This window comes from Parus major, chromosome 2 (assembly GCF_001522545.3).
Source record: "Parus major isolate Abel chromosome 2, Parus_major1.1, whole genome shotgun sequence".
Classification (NCBI taxonomy): Eukaryota; Metazoa; Chordata; class Aves; order Passeriformes; family Paridae; genus Parus; species Parus major.
Window position 1 is genome coordinate 32,105,036 of NC_031769.1, and position 18,931 is coordinate 32,123,966.

Consider the following 18,931-nt stretch of genomic DNA (forward strand, 5'->3'; position numbering starts at 1 on the left):
AATTTCAACTTTTCCTAATTTCTGGATATTTTGTGTTAGACATACAATGAAAACATTATGAACACTGTAAAAGTAAATGATAAACTGAAGAGTTACCTTGCCAAAAAGCAAAATTCACAGATTCAGCATGGCATGCAGAAATAGGTGGGTGGTGACTGACCTAAGAGCAAGACATGAAAGAAGAGGGGGAGAAAAGATTAAAATATGAACACTTGAACAGACATTTTGGTTTGGCTTCTTTTGTTTTATTTTCTTCTTCATTCACATATGGCATTCACGATTTGAACATTAATTTTCCCTTTGCAGTTGTGTCCTGAAGGGGGAAGCAGTGAGATTAATAAAGGTTCTCAGACCTAAGAAATCTTGAAAGAAATGGGAAACACTTATTTTAAAAGGCCTGAGATTTTGTTTGAGTGAAAATCTAGCTATATACTTTGAACATTTTCTCTAAGGTGATAATTAAATTTACCCTTAGGAACTCTTAACAGATTAAGGAAAACCACACTTTGTGACACAAATTCTCAAAAAACACAAAAAAAACCAAAAACACAATAAAGGGCCAAAAGCTTCTGTACAGTAAATAACCACAAAACCCTGAGTATGAGGGAGGAGATAATGATCAGCATCTCTAAGTGGGCCAGGGGTGAAGAAATCAAGCCAGGAAATTCCATCCAACAATCCCTACTAGTGCAGCAGTGACACCCCAGGTGTTTCTAGTGTGAAACTCTAACCACATGCACTGCATTTCATCAGCATTGGGCAATAGCAGGTGCATGAATTAGGGCAACCACCAAACTAGCAAAGCAAGGACTGTGAGCAAACAAACAATTCAGACTATTAAAATGCAACAATAAACAAAAAAAGCACAAAGTGAAAGCAGCCACTCTTCCTCAACTTGAATTCTCCCTTCTGTGTGAACATAACTAACAACTGACAAGGACCAGCTCTTAAGATGTGTAATGACTGCTGTTCCTTGGGCAACTTATTTTCAAGTCAAATTGCTATTTTTTGCTATGTAATTTCTTAACCATGGCTCAAATCAACTTTTTTTTTTTTTTTTTTTTGTTACTCATTTCACAAATCTCTTACTGAGGATTTTTTTTTTTTCCTGCAGGCCTCCAGTTATTTATTGAACACCTTCTACTTGGTTTAAAAAAAAGAAAAAAGTACTTTTAAAAAAAGAAGAAAGTACTAATTACTCTCAGCTATGGTCTAATCCAGCAAGAGCAACACTGTCTTACATACTGTACCCAGATTAACCCCAGATGTCACTGTAATACATGGGTTAAACTTAGCTCTCACTTAAACTGTTATAATTCCAGAGTAAGGTCATGGTGCTAACAGGAGTTACCCTAAATTCACTCTCTTGACAGAACAGAATCTTTGTTATTTTGTATCTTCTATCAGTCTATCCCCTGAATTCCATTCTGCCTGCAATAACAAGGTATCTGGAATAAGAATCAAAATACTTGTGCAAGCTGCACTGTTCCTGATGTAAAGAGAAATATTTAATGCTTGCAAGCTGCATTAAATTTCTTTCCTCCTATACTGCCGTCTGTTCCTAATATTTATCCATCCTATATCCTTACGGTAACTTTACCACTCTAAAAACTCACATCACTTATTTCTTGTATTAGAACAACAGTTGTTAAAGCACAATCCTGCTCATGTAGTAAAATTCTACTTTATAAAAACTAGCCTTTTTACTGGTTTACCCAATATTCAAGAGAAAATACCTTCCTTTAATTCAGTGTAACATTAAACTCAGTACTAACCTTTATTCACTGCTTTGTTACTCAAATTTGATTTGTGTTGTGCTGTGCTGGTACTTGCAGTGCTCTGTACACATCATCTTAGTACTGAAGTAGCACAATGAACTTTAAATTTGATTCTCTAAATTTGACTGCACTATTTTTTGTTGGGGTTTTTTTCCCCTTCTTATTTTTACTCTTGCCTGTGACATTTCCTGAGATTAAGGAAAGATCACGTAACATTCCTTTTTGTCAGTTCTAAAACATGATGTGCAAAATGTTGTACCTTCACAGTGCAGTCAAAAGCACTTTTCATTTCCTAAAGGAAGCCTCTTAGAAGTCTTTCTCCTATCAAATTTCTAGGTTGCACACCTTTGCCCACTTGCACTTTTTGTATTTTTTGTTATGTCTAGACAGAATAAGACGGTTCTCAGTCATTTTTACTTTGCCAGGCAGCAGGTATTTGAGTTTTGTCTCTTTTTAGCATACACTTCAAGTTTAGTGATTTTGGTAGCTTGGCTGGTTTAAATTTAGTATTTTCCACCCATACTTAATAATTATTCTCCTACTGGGGAATAATCTTCATAAACACTCAGACCATGATGTGCTGCATACACCCTTCACCAATTCAGCTGTAGTAGCAGATTTGAAAGACTAAGTCTACTGTGTATTTGGATAGGAAGCAGAAATAGTCATGGTGCCACTGGAAATACTAGAGGTTGATTGACTCACACAAGGGATACATTTGTTATAAAAGAAGGCATTAAACAGCTGAAGATAGAGTATTTTTAATGATCACACACAAAATAAAATGCCACAAATGTAAACTTTTGTTGCAGTTGTGATCAGATATCAGCATGGGGAATTGCACTATACTTAACCAAGTTATTTTGTTACTGGAGCAGGCAGCTTGCCAGCCTTTGCTCCTCGAGTGTTAGCTGCTGCTTGTGATGCTCCATGCCAGACTTAGCAGACTTCCTCAAAATAAAAAAAAAAAAAAAATTCCCTTTGTTTGTAATTCAGCAAGGTCCCTTGGGCTCAGGTAATGTTAAATAATCTTGTATTTTGCCATTAATTCTAGAGGATTCCAGCCACACATTTAGAATTCAGCAGCGTATCAAGTAGCAATTCTAAGGGTTGCAGCATACAATACCTGTTCTGCAAAGAACTGGAAACCCTTATCTTCACGAATACATTCATAGGTTTCTCCAAGCACAGGATTAAATGGCTTACTTCCAGCTCGGTAGTAACTGGATGCATAGGCAGAGACTGCAAAGGCAGCTATGTACACCTGGGAAGTACATATTTGGGACTTAGATTAATTAATTTACAACAGACACAAAAAAATAAAATCAAGCTTTATCCTGATTCCGTATTTCCCCCTTCATTTGCAGACTACAAACATGCATGCCTCCTGCAAGCAAAGCCCTAGTTCTCACATTAGAGGACTATTCAATTTTCAGAGTCATTCAATAGGTCAGGGATAGAATTATTAGGGTCAGATACTGGAAATTTCACCAGCTGAAAACAGCATTTCTGAAAAGTGTTTGAAACAGTTTAGCATTCTGCAACACAGTTCAAAGAAGTAACCTTAAAAGCCACTGTTAAATTTCACATAATAACTGTTTTTTATGGTTAATCTGTGGGTCCATAAATGTATCCACTCTTCTTTTCATAAACATGGCACAGGAAGTACTGGATGAGTTTTCACCAACTTTGCTATTTCTAATGCTGTTTGATTTAAATTATTTTTTATCTACTGGATGCTTTTACCTAATCATAAAACTGTTGATTATGACTGACACACAGGTAGCCCTTCTGAATTTTTCTAGTCACCTCAAGCATAATGTGAGGAATTAAAATTCAGAGTTGTTTGATACAAGTCTCTTTTGTAACTTTTGTAATTCCCTTTTTCTCATCTTGTGAAAGTGTAGATACTCTCTTTTCACAGATTCAGAAAACAAATGCATTGAAGATAGGCTCTTTTATGAACTATTACAATTACTATGCAACAGTTAGTATTAAATTTTACTTGAGGAATTTCTCAAAGGCAAAGAATACACCAGTCTGAGGTAATTTCCAGATGTTTGGGTGTGGGGAGGAGGGAAAAGGCTTCTTTTCCCTCCCTGTTGAACTACCACTGCTCATTTCCTTTTCCTTTTAGCATATGTTCTCAAAAGAACAAAAAAAGCTATGGACTGAAACCCCTGGTGAATGACCACACCCTAGGAATAGGCCTTAAATTGTAACACCCTGAAAGTGTCAGAATGAGGAAAGAGACTTTTCAAACAGTATTTCCAACATGACTACCTACTCACATTAATAACCTTATTTTGAGATAAGATATACTGAGTTGAAAAGGGAAAATTTATCAGTTTATGGGAAAATCTGTATCTTCCATTTAAGAGAATTTAGGAAGCTTCTAATCCTTTTTTTTATGGGCCTTCATATTAAGTAGCTCTTGTACACCTGGAAGTAGAACAACTGAAATGCATTTCTCTCTTGTTTTTTTGCCAAATGCAGAATTCAGGGTTCTGCAGTAGCAGAGGATGACATTATTGTACCCAAATAAACAAGCAGCCTGGTTTTGAGATCCTGAACATCTTGGATAAACACAAAAACTTCTGAAAACCAGTTAATAAAAAGCATGGAGTTCATTTAGTTAATATAGAGATATCAGAGTCATGTAGGGCTGGAAGATCCAGGATCTCTGTGAATAAATGTGTTACCAGATCAGACACCCTTGAAAAAGATCTATTGTAGCTTTCATCTTTGAGAGGGAACTAAGTTCAATCCCCTCCTCCCTTTTTGCTCTAGAGAACAAGAGCTGCAAAACAGAACTAAGCTCCTTTTTTGTTTAAACTTGCAGAACAGCAAGGTACTTGAGGAGAGACTTTCTGAAAAAGCAAGAGAAATGAAGCAGAAGAGTCATAAATAGTGGCTATGTGAGTATGTACAGACACATTTGGAGAGTTTGTCTCTCAGCTGAGAGAAACAAAACAGTGGAATAGAACAACTTCATTTCTTCAGCATGGCTTCTATGTTTATTCTAATTCTATTGAATGCTCCCAATTATTTGGAATAAGGTATTTACCATCCGCTCGAAGGGGTTTGGTGTGTGCGCTGCTTTATCCAGGAGCTCGCTGTACTCCAGCTCCTCGCAGAGGCGCTGCAGGGTGTTTAGTGGCTCATTCAACTCAACAGGCATGGCCACTTTGGAGAGATCCTTTCCTATGTTATTCCTCAGGATATTCCAAAGGCTGATGTTACTTGTGTTAGGACATGGAGCTGGTAAACATGTTCTCCGTTTAGAATTGCATCCAATTCCGCTTTCAGAAATACAATCTGAAAAGGAAGGAAGTGGCAGAACAATTAAATCCACATTTTCTTAGTTCCATCCCCTTTGCAAACATACATTAAAATGCAACCATCTTTTTTTCTGTCAAAACTTCCTTCCACCCACGATTCATTTAAGTATTTCACTTGTGGTTTCAAAATAGCCTGTTATAAAAATGACAAAATTAAGAAGAGCATTTTATGTACATTAACAGAAATAAAATGCCAAGTACAAGAGATGCAAAAAAATTACCTTCTTTTCCCTTAAAGTCTGGAAGGAAAGGCTCAGACTTTCCACTGAGTTTGAGAGAGTAAATATTATAACTATTTTATTTGTAACAGAGATGGATTCCTATCCGTTTAGGGGACATAAAACCTCCTTCCTTGACAGAGCTTCAATTAAGTTGACACTTCTCAGAAGGCGAGATGTAATTTACAGATGCAAGGATAATAACTACTCCTACTGATCTTTTCCTACTTTTTTGCATACTCCTACCAGGAAAATTTACTGTACCATGAATTAACATTCAGGTTTTTCCATGTTGTTCCCCATAGAATTTAAACTTAGTGATGTTACTTTGAGATACGCCCCTACACTGATGGAGAACTGATGTGATTTAAGGATGGAAAAGCTGAAGCAACAGTAGAGCTATGGGTTTGCTGAAGATAAAAAAAAATAAAAATAAAAAGACTCAAGTCAAGAGTCCTTGACATGAATATCTGAAGTCTGTGTTGCTATATCAAAGCAATCAGAACAGGATAAATAGTTCTAAGTGTGCCACGACAGGATTTGTAGAAAAATCCAAATAGAGCTACAAGCTTCTGCAACAGGCACTAGTCTGAAGTGATTATATTGCTTAGCTGTACATCACTCTTGTTTCGGAGAGGAATGTGTTTGCCACTAAAGAACATATTTTATCTTTCCACATCCTCAGGAGCATCTAGGAAGCTCCTGCCTTAGGATCAGTTACTATTTGGAGACATTCAGGCATAGCCTCAGTCTGTCAACCCCAGTCCTTTTCTGGCTTTCCTCACACAGTTCTGTCTTGAAGGAATTAAACCCACACTGGGCAGCACATCTCTTTCTGTGCTACACATGCCTGCAGAATCCCTGCCCTTAAATGCACCTAGCCAGTACCTCCTCTTCCCTGACACTGACAAAAGCACAGTATCAGCAGTGCTTGCAGCAGTGACAGGTGACCACAAGGACAAACTTCTCCATTCCTGCTATGCCTCCCAGCCCATGCCTCACATGGAGCTTTTAAAGGGTAATCAGTAGCCTCAGAATTTTGAGGAAGGAGTTTCCACCTTTCCTGCCACTGGCAAACCAGAAGTCCTAATACCTCATATGACTGAGTTACTCTAACAAGGTCAGGTGAACCATTTGCAGTCCCTTGCCTCTGTCTCTCTTTTTGCTTAAAAATGGCATGGGCACTATGAGTCAAAAAATCTACCTGAAACAATTATACTGTTGAGAGTTAAGGAGCTGACTTCTATACTTCCCTACTGGAAGAATTAATTTAATATTGGAACAGGCCAAAAAGAAGGATGTTCCCTCAGATATCTCAGGAATGAGATAAATGCTAAAAACTTATCCTTGTTTAAAAGAGCTCCCAGAAATGGGATTTGGCTACGTCTTTTGACAGCTTCTAATTAAAAGTAGAATACCAATTGAACTATTTACATATTCTGGACCAGTCCACTAACTGAGGTAAGTGGCTGAAAAGACCAGAGTAGAGCAAGAACTCCAATACTAAGATGCCAAATTTTCTAAGCAATGAAGTTTGCCTAGTCTCCATTACAGAAAGACCCAGGCAATTCTAGTTTCTAAGAGCTGAGACAGACAAGATAAATGCTGAAGGAGGTTTAGCCATCTGACCTCCAGTTAGAGTATTTCAGTCTCTAATGACTTTCAAGGCCAAACTGGACCATTATCAACATCTGATCTGACCTTCTACATTACAGTAGCCAGAGGATTTTGTCACAATCCCACAATTTATGGTGCAGCTAAAGCCCAGTAGGAAAAAGACATCCAGTTTTCTATTAATGGCAGTGGCAGGCTGCCCAAAGCACGGAAATAGCAGGTACCAGAAGCATGCAGAGGTGCTTCTTATACTGAGGAGCTTCAGTGACAGTGTTTGTTAGAAAAAGATGAACTGCCAGCATTATTATAGCTTTCTAAGGTCCAGATCATGAGATAAATTAATTTGTGTTTTTTTTAATCTTAAAGGAAAAAAATTAAAATCCTTCATTTTGAACATTTACAAAATACATATCAAACTACCCAAGTTCATAGGAATCTGTTGTCCTTGGAGATGATCAGGAAACAGCTGCTAATAAGAAATCACTGTTCAGCATTTTTGAAAATAAAAATATATTGTTAGACTGGGAAGAACATTGTGGTTAGCTGAAATAAGTTGAAGGCACAAGGCCAATTAGGTTGTAATGACAGTTCTCCTTTTTCTGAGTCTCTTCCCATTAGAAGCACAAATGAGCATATGTACTAACAAGACTATCATGATTTATGCATGTAAAAAGGAAATTCTTATGGTCATGTACCAGAGCTGCCAGTGAGTAATTATTCTCATGTTCCTTTAAACACTGAGTTCTGCTAAAACAACAGGACTTCCAAATGCAGTTGCTGAATTGGAGACTGAAAAAAACAGTGTGAAAGAAAAAAATAACTTTTCGGAAAAATGAAAGCAGCTGGGCCTTACTACTTTGGAAAAAATCCTGTGGCCATGAGAAACTGAGAGGAGTGGGAGTTGCATGAAAGAAGCCAAGAAAGGAGGCGTGTCCCTGCTGATACAGAACCACCATCCTGCTTAATCAACAGTGCCCAGATAAGCAGATTAGCCAGAATCAGCTGTTCCAGACCAATCTGAGTCTATATGAGAAAAAAACCCGAGCTCTTTACACCTCAAAACCCAAAATATATAATTGTCTAGTAAGAGAAGAAAAAAATATCCCAAACATAAAGAAACAAAATTCTCAAAACATGGCTTAAAAAACCCACAGAACTCACCTAAAGTTTGTCTTTCATTCTCCATGTCATTGCTTAGGTTATCTTCTGAGACATTATCACTGATATCACTTACATATGAGTCGTCATCTGACACCTGAGTGCGGGGTGGGCAAAAAAGCAAGATGCATCACTCTGAAATAACTCCAAATGCATGTGAAAAATCATTACTTTCACCTACAATTATTGTTTTATATAATTGAACCGTATAAGCTGTGTTTCAGTACTATAGAAAAGTACTACAAAGTCCTAAAAAGACACAATCGAGTTTGGGAGAGATTTCTATAAAGGAAATTTTAACTTGAGTAGAGACATGCTTCCTCTCCTTGGCTTCACAACTAAGAAGGCTTTCCTTATATCAAAAGCCAAGATTTTTATGGCGCCCAAGAGAGGAAACAATGCTCTAATAAATTTCAATATGCATGACATTAGCCTCAAGGTACCTACAAGCACCACAAGGACAGATATGAGTAAGTATTTTTGTGATGCAGTTCACCTGTATAATGACTCAAGGCAGACTGCAATGTCTGCAGTATCTGCATGTGATCTACTTAATTGCCATCTCCCTCACTGCGTATATAAGACTTCTTCATAACAATTGCTACCCTTTACAGTGAAGAGACCATGACAACAAATAAATATAAATGGCATATTAATTTCTAAATGTTTTGAAAATTTAAATTTTCTGGCAGTCGTCTGATACACAGTTAGCACTCAGAAAGATTGCATGTCAATAAGAAGATAAGAAAATACATCTGAAAGATGTCAATCTTGCTCATACCTCATTTTCTGAAGAACTAGCAGACAGCAGGACTTCCTGTGCATCAAAAAATTCTGTGAGAGAGTCAGCAATAGACAGTCTGCTTTCATTGGAGACCTGGTGAACCAGACCTCTGCCTTCTTCTCTTGAATTTTCCTGTTTAAAAGGAAAAAAGTTTTGAGCCAGGAAGTACCATAAACAACATTCATGCATGCAATTCCAGTTTCCTAACCTGAAGGGCTGTAAAACATTGGGAGAAGATTGCACATGCTCCTCTTCAATTTGCGTGAAAGATAGCATGTGTTTTGAAGTGGGTTTAAAAACAAAGTAAAACAGACCAAAGAGAAGGAAAAAGAAGGAAAATAAAGCAGTGCATATTGAGTAAATCACCTAAGGTGCTGCATATAAGAAAGCTTTGCTATTTGAATGATTTAGCCAGATATACCCAAGTGTATCATCAAAATGCCCACAAAAGAACAAAACTCCCATCTCTTTATATTACATACTAGATTCACATTCCTTCCTGATCGTGCCATAGAGTAATCTACAAAATTCAGAGGGGTAAAGTTGCTTTCTTTATGATAGTGTGTTTTCCTAGCTCTTTTTCTTCACTGATTTTCTATGCTGCACTTTGGAAACCATTCCTTCATATACACAGCTAAGATATGTCCATGTTACCCAAAACCAGCATATTATTAAAGCCATGTAACCAGAATTGCTTTTGCTGCTGGAGGCACATTTGTCTGGCCACAGAGATCTTGATAGCCCCTTCCACAGAAGCTCTGCAGATCACTGGTGTAAGCAGAGCTCCAAAAGGTGGCCTGGGAGAGGTGGGGTGACCAGTGAGACTTCTCATTCTGTGGTGGCAGTGCAGAAGTTGGAGAAGCTTGTGTGCTACTGTTTTCCCTGATAACTCCACAAACACAAAGGAAATGAGCTAAGCTGGCCCAAATGAGTGTACTTGCTGCTCTCAAGATTTTCTACATGAGGTGCTTTACTAGCTTATAACCATGACTCCCATATCATAATTTTTCAGGAATTGTAGTATTTTATTTTCAGAACAACATAGTGAGCAGCCTGACAAGCCCCCAGTCAAGCTGACAAACCTTTGAAAGCTTTTCTGTTGGTAAGTTTTGCTTTTGTTTGGAATGTTATATGGTACATGCTGGTAGTGCTGACATGGAAACAAAACAAACCGCTATACAAAAGACTGAAAAACCCCTCCTTGTACAGCAGGGATAAAAGAGAACCTCAACATTGTCCCTCCTGTAGGAAGGCAGTTACACCAGCCTACAAGTGAAAAGAAAAATACCTTACACACATAAGCGTTGCTACTGGGATTGTTTCCAGTATTGTTTTGAATCCAAGAAGGAAAGTGAGGCAGGAAAGACTCATAAAAGAGTACCAGTTTTTTTTATACCTAACACATAAGCCTCAGGTTGTCTTGTTCCATATTCCCGCTTCGGCATGATGAAATACAATTAAATTACTCAACAGCCTGGGATACTATTTTGTACTGCTCCAACTTTCACAGGAGTATCACAGCACCCAATGTATCATTTAGTGACAAGCTTTGTGCAGCAGCCCTGTCTTCCTCAAAGCAGCACTGCTGTATCACAGTCCTCAGACAATCCTGAAATGAAGCATCTCCGGTATAAGTGATTTCATCCTTCATCCCAAGCCATGCCAGAGGGAATTTGTGAATGCAACCTCCAAAGGACCTTCTGAAAGCTATTTTTGTCATGTGTGTCTCTTTGTGTGTGTATAGCACATAGCACAAGTTTCAGAAATAACCCACTGTCATTGCAAGGACCTCCACAAAAAGGAAAGTAACTCCTGAAACTAACAATGCATGAATGCTTTTCTGGATAGCAGTTTAAATACTGTTCAAATTCTTCTGGGTTTTAAAGCAAAAGGCATTAGAATGATCAACTACCTAAAGGAAAAAAAAAAGCCAAACTGAACAGCTAAATATGACCAAAACACAGCTCCACTAAAACAGAACTGAACCAGAAGCGAACAGATGGAATCTGTTCTGGAATGACTAAACTGTCTTAAGAAAAAAAAAAAAGGAAATAATTAGTTACATAAAAGCCCCATCCACTCAAGTTCTAATGAAAGATTTTATACTATATTTTTACTAGAGGTTTCTCTATGAGTTAACATTTAGGAAAATCCATCAGAAATAACACAGTTCTGGCTTCCCCTCACTAACACCATTAACACCTACGTCTTATGACCTATAATTACACCAGATTCACAAGCATTCTGCAGCAAGCCAAAAACCTGTCTGAACATCAGAGGAATCTCAAACTGGCTAACTGGATACGGAAAGCTCCCTGGCTATACACAAAGAAGACTAAAAGGGCTCTTGTATGTTCCATTAACTTTGATCCTTTCATGGAAATGTCAGATAATTGTTCTAAACCTTACAGGATCCACACTGGTAGCCAACATTCTGGCCTAAGTGCACTTAGATGGGCGACAAAAGATCTGCAGAACTTAACAAGGGACAAAAAGGGCAAGAGAAACAGGCACAGGGTGATGAGGTGGCAGCTCTGTACATGCTGAACGAGAAGCAGGCAGGAGGTGAGGGAGAACGCCAGGAACCAGTAGCAAAAAGCAATGGAAGATGTGCTCAGGAAACCTGCTCACAAGGAAAGCCTTTGATATCAAATATCACACAATGCATCATCAGAAATGACTCACAACCAGGAAAGCAGACTGGCTTTGCTACCACAGCACACCACAGGGGAGACACGGAGAACAGGACGAGAGGCAGCTATGCAGCACTGTCTAGATGTAGGGGCTGGAGGAACGGACATCACTGAAAGAGGAAATCCATACCCACCTTCACCAAATCTGGGCTCGATTTTGCATTAGATGCTGAATCAATGATCTTAGATTCGGCATGTATTCTGCGTAACCGGTCTTTAAGATCTGTGTTTTGTGCTATTGCCTGGAATATTTAACAAAAATATTGGGGATATAAAGTTCTCTCAACTAACTCGAACGTGGCTTTATTGCATAAAAAGGGGCAAAGACTATTTAAAGTGCAGTATAAAACACCACCACCACATAATTTTTTTTACTGGTTCAGCAAATAATTTATTATAAATGCTTCAAACCTTACTCCTTATCTCTCAAATTAAAACTGGGTTTTTCAGTATGAGGAAACAGAAACATAAGTGAAGGAAAAAAGTTAAAGATGGCAGGGATATTTTTCTTTTCAAGCTCCCTTCCTTCACTCCCATCTCCAACATAGCCTCTCTCAACATTAGTTCTTGACACATCCAAAAACATTTGATTTTCCCGTACTGGCAGTTTCCTTTGCCTTCCAATGACAGAGAAAGAAGACAAATTCACACAGGTAACAGGTACAATTTGTGTCCTATCAGATTATAGTAGCAGTAGTCAGAATAAACAGGCTCTACTGCAAATGCATGTTTGTTACATGTTATTTACTTATTCTGGGTGCATCTGGCAGACAGATGCCAATTACAGTAGACTTGTAGGAAGAAGCCTAACCCTGGAATGAAAATATCTCTGAAATAAAAGATTGTGTTACTAATTTTGTAACAATATTGAAGACTTACTTCTTGTTTTAGTGGTCTGAATCAATACCAGGACGTAGAGAGCCCTGCTGTTTACACATCTACTTTATCCCACAACTGCTTCTGCTTTTGGCAGTAATTTGTGTTGAAAATTTTCTTGGGTGCAAGAAAGACAGGAAGCTCAATGTGATGATGGAGGGGAGAAAACTTATTTCTGGCTTTACCTATATGTGGTCTGAATTTGCCATAAAGGTATATATATCCCTACTGTGTCAAATGCTCAGCACTCTGTTAAATCCTCATCAGGCAAGTGCAAAATAGCTCTCCTATAATAGCATCTTCCCATTTCAATTATTTGCTACAAAATGTTTTCTTCTTCCTCCCCCAAAACCAGAAATATTGTATCATTTCCCATTCTGTATTTTCTTTTCTTAGAATGTGTGTAGGTCAAGGATACTATCTTAATGAGGGAGAAGCAGAGACAGATATGCTAGTTTTGTGGTGGTTTATCCACTTGAAATCTGTTCATTTTTCCTCCACTGCCAGGTTGATGGGAGCAAAACAGACTTATGTTTTATAGCTTTCAACCTGTGTGTGATTTTTTTGCTCCTCCTGTACAGAAAACAAACTAAAATGAACAACAACAAACACTAAGCCAAAGTCAATAACACAAGACTCACTCTTGCAAGGAAGTCTAAAAAATGTCAAGTTTATCATATCTATGCTTCCAAATTTATTCAAAGGAAGCTCATTCCATTCTCCTAGAGGATCTCTGCTGTATGGGGTGAGAAAATTTCTGTTGGCATCATGACATTACAGATCTGCAGATTAAGAAGAGCCCTCACAGGTGATTACCTTGCAGAAAAAGCCAAGGTTCACAGCTGATTTCTGGATGGGCTACAAGACTAATTGTATCAGGTAAGACCTAAAGGAATGCTTTTCAAAGGACATATACAGGATGAAGATGGACAACCAAATTTCACTGCCCAGAAAACAAAATCATTCAGGCTAAGCTGAGTGTTCACTGAGTTCAGCAATCTTAGCAGTGATTTTCTGGTAGAACATGGTAGACAAATAACACTGGAAAAATAAGTCACCTATTCAAATATCAGAAGTGGAACATCTGAAAGCCATAAACAAAGAAGTGCAAGTGAACAAGTACAGTTATACAACAGGCTTCATCTTTCTCTAAATACTGTGGAGACATCACAGCCTCTGTAGGCCCAGGCAAAGAGACAGGTCATATGCTTAAAAACTATAATCACATGCAGCTTTTATAAAGCAAAGGGAAGTTTTCATTCTGAAATAATTCTTAGATGATCGACATCATGTTGATCCATGCCAGAGAGTCTCCCCTGCCTCTGATGTGGTGTTTGCAATAAACACTGAAATTTTAAGGCCAGGGTAATGAATGCCCTCATTGCTCTTGAATCAGATCAGTTTGGTTGATGTTTTTAAACGTGACCAAGCTGAAAAGTTCTGGTCTCGACCAATTACATAAAGCACATCAAACAAACCCCCACCTTTTTAAAGAGCACTATCTTTTGTCATTTAGAACTCTGCCCTAACAGCTCCATTGCTGCATTTAGAGGACTGAGAGATAATTGAGGTTGGAAGCCAATATAAACAAGTTGCACTTGAATTTGCTTTGCAGTGTCTTGGTGCAGCATGGTGAAGCTCCAGTGCATTAGAAGGGGCAGCTGAGTGCATTCAGCCACTCTCACCTTTATTTTGTGCCAAGTCACAGAGTGAGGATTTGAGTGATGTTTAGGTAAAGAAAAGGAAAAGGAAACCTGCAACCCATCAGAAGTGAGTAGTAGCATGTTCAAAAGAAAGCAGACTCATAGAGCATCCCTCTGATTCTTTATCTCAAATGATACAGATTAGACTACATACCTAAATCAATCCATCAAACTACAATGACTTGACAATACCTTTAACATTTAGCAAATTCTTTGAAAATTGTTATCTATAATAACTTACTATGATTAAATTCTGCAAATTTTAAGCACACAGCTGACACTAAAGAAAGAGAAATTAACTACTCTAAAATTTAAATGTAGTATCTGATGACAATGAAGCTCGGTGAGCTTCAGCATGTCACTTACAGATGTTAAGGCATTCTTCAAGCCCACTATTTGTGCAGATGGAGATGAGGATGCATCGTACTCCAGCATCTGCTTCAGCTTTTCTCTCTCTGTGGATATGGAGCTGAAAGCTGACCTCAAGGTGAAGTAAACTAGAACCATTTCACAAAAAGTGTCAGTTAAAAAGAGCTGCTACCAATTGTATACACACCAATTACATAAAACTCCAATAAAGCATCATTTACAGTGACAGAAACAAGAACTCAGGTTGAGAGACCCAGAGCGGGTTACCAAAAACAAGTAATATTAATCAAGGTTTTAGGGTAGATTTTTTGTAGGAAATGTGTTTATGGTGAAGGCTACTAGTTTGACTATATTAGCCACAGTCAAAATTACTCTGATTATTTGTAACAGATGGCAACAAAGCTAACTAACCACATCTGCTCTTCACTTGCTTTTGTTTCCTAATTAGGTTGAATCATCAGATGGTCCTGACTGTATTCCATATTCCCCTATAAATTCCAGTGGGGGAGATGAAGAGATGAAAGAAAAAAAAAATCAAATAGGAAAAAAAAAACCCCATCAAAAAAAGGCAGCTATTACACATATTGTGCCACAGCTATAGGGTTAGTAGTTTCCCCACAAGCAAGTCAAATGTGGTGTTGTGTTTTGTTATCTCTTTCTGTGATAGCGAAATTTCAGCTTGTTAGAAGATTTAGTGACTCAAAGGGTCAGATCCTGAATGATGTGCATGTTATGCTGCTGCTTCTGCTCCTTCCTGAGGCACTATCACCAGCCCAATATATTTAAATCAGACAACAGATTATGCAATTTTAAAATCACTACAGGGGGTTTTATAGAGGAAAGGCACTTTTAGAATTTTTTTTCATCATTATGACGTTGCATCTTCTCTTTAACCACAAGGAATAAAAATTTATTTGAGCAGTATTTGTCTGTGTAGGTTTTCAACATTCATCTGACTGGAGTATTAAGGGACTTGTGAGGACCTAATCAAGCCCTGTAATACAGTCATGAGACTTGCCAATGCAAAAATGAATCCATTTACAGGGAAATGATGATAGAAAATCTGAGCATGGATGCATGAAAAAGGCAAACAATAAGAAATTCCCAATACTTCTCTCTCCTGATCATCCACTCCAAGTCAACCTCAATCTTCATCATTTCACTAAGTAGTTATGTAACATCGTTTAGTCTTCTGAAAAATTATTCTTAAGATGTATTCCAACACTGCAAGCCACTACCAAAGCTAAATCTTATATTATCCAAAGAAACCTTTAACAGTATCAGAGGGTGGAGAGGGAAATATATGAACTATTCTGTCAGGCTTTTACTTGTAGATAACATGACCAGAATTTTCAGTGACCTTCAGCAACATTTAATATGTTGTATACTTAATTTCAAGAATTATTACCTACTAAACTACTAATGCTACATTTTATTCAATTTGTACCAAAAAGGTGACACAAGTTTTTTCCACTAGTCTTTCTTGGAAGGGGTGTGCTATGAAGTAACTTTACAGAAAAAAAGTTCTAAAGTACTAAAAATTCTTTACCCTTTTAGTAAAATGATTCTACAGCCAATAGAACAAAGTTAATTGTCCCTTCAAATGTGTGGATCAATCTAACAAAAATTTCCATAATGGACAATTCCCGTAAGATGATCTTGAGTAGATAATTTTTTTGCTCTGCTTAACAGCAACTTCTCCAACCGCATCCCACCCTCACTTCTTTTCTTCTTTTGGAAAACATACGTCAGTTTTGACTATAATTGGCTTTATGAAGTTTACTACTTACATACATTCCTTACATAACAGAATCAAGAGACATCGACACCAAAGGGGAACAGCAAGCAAAGAATTCTTATTGATACCATCAACCAATATTGTGTGCCAAAGGGGACAAAGCCTACACTCCCAAAAGCCTTTCAGCTACAAATGCTTAAGTGCCTCCCTCACCAAGATCACTTAAACAATAAAAATGTTTCTGGTGTGAGGGTGATGGAACAAAGCACTGCTAATGAAAAATGATTTTGAGGGAAGAAATATTTCTAGTCAAGCTCCCCCTCTGGCTGCTTTGCATGATTTACTCTTCTGTATTCACTAAAAATAGGTTACTACCATAGCAACCCTTGCATCACCAACAAATGTTGACTCTGAACTACTGTGAAGCACACAGAATATAGAAACATAAATGTGCCCATATGCACCAATATGCGTGCAAACACAAGAGAGTAGAGTCTGCTGTATTTCTAGCAACAGATTTTAGGTATTTTACCTTTTGGCAACAAATAAAGCAATCTAGGCTTTTAGCACATAAAACAAGGCACAGTTCTCTATTAAATAAAAACCCTAAAAAGTGGTGATTAAGCCAACTTTTTCAAATGACTTGAGATCTCACTTGATCACAAGATCAACACCTGCAATTCCTCAAGGAAATTAAACGAAGGGTGATTACTGCATTTTCTAAACAATAAACAGGAAGAATTCTCAAAAGCCGTATTATTATCTAAACTGGGATGATATAAAACCATTTATAAAAGACAATTTCTTTTACCTTTATGTGCAATGTGAAATAAGTCCTCTTGCATTTTAGTAAATTCTGATGATGTTTCAGATCCATCAGAGTAATTTTTCTCCTCTACAAAATCTATTGTAGATAAGTTTGGATTGGAAGCATGCAGTCTCATAGGGGCAGAAAATACTGAAGGCACCTGTAAGTAGGATAGCAATTTGTGATGTTTTTATAAACTGTAAAGAAAATTTTGCTTTATTGTGCCCACCTGGATTCCATGTTGTAGACACCAAAAAATGAAAAAAATTAATGTCAATTATCAATAAGCTTTGAATGGACGGCACCTGGCAAATGAAACCAGAGATCTAACTTGGCCCAAAGTACCATAATGGGAGATTGCCAAATTCAAAAAAAACAAGTCCATTGAGAGCTGTTAAATAGGCTAGGTTATTTCCCCCCCACTTTTAAGTATCTAATCACATAACCTCTTGATGCAAATGTGCACAAAACTATCTAGGGAATTTGCAAAAATAAGCACTCATAAAAAAAACCTCAAAACAACCCAACAAATTAGAGAAAACTGAAAATGGGTGAAAAACATGGCCAGTGTCCTGAAGATAACAGGACAAATTCTATTGCAGATTTTTGTCTGATATATTACCACTTAATATGAGCTAATATAGGACTCTGCTTGAAAATGATTCTTTTTAATACTTCTTTAACTGGTCATGCCAAGAAGTGATCAATAACTAAGGTTTGGAGGAAGATGGGCTCTGAAAGGACTGAAATTACCTGTAACATTCCTTTAGCCTCTTTCCCAACAACTCTGGATCTCCACCTCCTGTGTGTTCTCTTTTCCTTCTTTGGGCTTTCAAAAGGTCCAACCTTTTAACAACACACAGGACAAAAACAATAGAGGCTGCCATAAATCTAACAACACTAAGAAACACCTCGATTCTAGGATTTGAGGTCATTTTTTGGAATTGTAGGGGAAAAGAGCTTTTGGTCTTGTTTTGAAACAACAAACCTGCATAGCATTTATAGCAGGAGCTGAATATGTCCTGTGAAGAACATCCATGCTCTGTAACAGCTGATTCATTTCCAGTAAATATGCGTGACAGTTGGAGAGATCTGTTTGGAATAACAGAGTATTTTCAGTTGCCCTAAAGTAGCAGAGACACTGACAGTTTTCTCTGTAGGTTAGTCCTATTTTGACTGCAGCTAGCTTAAGTTATTCATTGACTAAAAGACTTAGACTGCTGGATAAAACAATTGTATCCTATAGTCAATATAGTTCAAATTCAAAATACTGAAAAGCATCTATATGTTGCGTTTAACGATCATGGTATCTTCCCCTAGCTGGATGCAGAAAAATGAGAATAATGTGATAATTTCTACAGTTTGAGATTTGTCAGAGCTCCTCATGGTGAGGGTAACAATGCCACAGGCATCAACACTGAATTGTACATTCAGACCTAGAGGTGAGGTGCCTCTGCACTAGAGATGAAGCTCGCTGGTAGGTAGAAATTTAACAAATAAATAGCACATAGACACTGCCAACATAAGGAAGATCTTCATGCTCTTAGGAAAGCATGAAAGCTGAAGGTAACTTTGAAGTACAAAGACTTAGTGTTTTTTAAGTTACTAGGTTTTGGATGCTTCCCTTTTTCCAGTCTAAGGATGTTCAAATCTTACTACTGAATGTGATGTTCTCATATAAAAGAAAATGTACTGAAATGCATTGGTTCCTTGAAGAGCTGCCCACAACTGATACCCCCACATCCAAAATTACCAGTTCTTTTAAAAACAAGTGAGTAACCACTTAACCAACAACCACCTCTTTCCTTCCCTTCAGTTTCAGAGAAAATTCTAGCAGTAATAACTACTTAG

The 18,931-nt window shown here is 37.6% G+C and overlaps 1 protein-coding gene across 5 annotated transcripts in view; it reads right to left on the bottom strand.

Annotated features, from left to right (window-relative positions):
- The window catches only part of OSBPL3 (oxysterol binding protein like 3), an 85,093-nt gene that overhangs the window by 14,571 nt on the left and 51,591 nt on the right, over positions 1 to 18,931 (bottom strand). For 3 of the 5 annotated variants that reach the window (XM_015619043.2, XM_015619044.2, XM_015619042.2), the window contains 10 exons: positions 18,069 to 18,172; positions 17,834 to 17,926; positions 17,084 to 17,240; positions 14,532 to 14,662; positions 11,721 to 11,828; positions 8,891 to 9,025; positions 8,113 to 8,206; positions 4,846 to 5,096; positions 2,905 to 3,042; positions 97 to 160 (listed from right to left, as the gene is read on the bottom strand). In XM_015619043.2, coding sequence (XP_015474529.1) covers positions 97 to 160; positions 2,905 to 3,042; positions 4,846 to 5,096; positions 8,113 to 8,206; positions 8,891 to 9,025; positions 11,721 to 11,828; positions 14,532 to 14,662; positions 17,084 to 17,240; positions 17,834 to 17,926; positions 18,069 to 18,172 — 1,275 coding nt within the window. The remainder of the gene's footprint in view (positions 1 to 96; positions 161 to 2,904; positions 3,043 to 4,845; positions 5,097 to 8,112; positions 8,207 to 8,890; positions 9,026 to 11,720; positions 11,829 to 14,531; positions 14,663 to 17,083; positions 17,241 to 17,833; positions 17,927 to 18,068; positions 18,173 to 18,931) is intronic. The other 2 variants (XM_015619046.2, XM_015619045.2) reach the window with 1 other exon arrangement.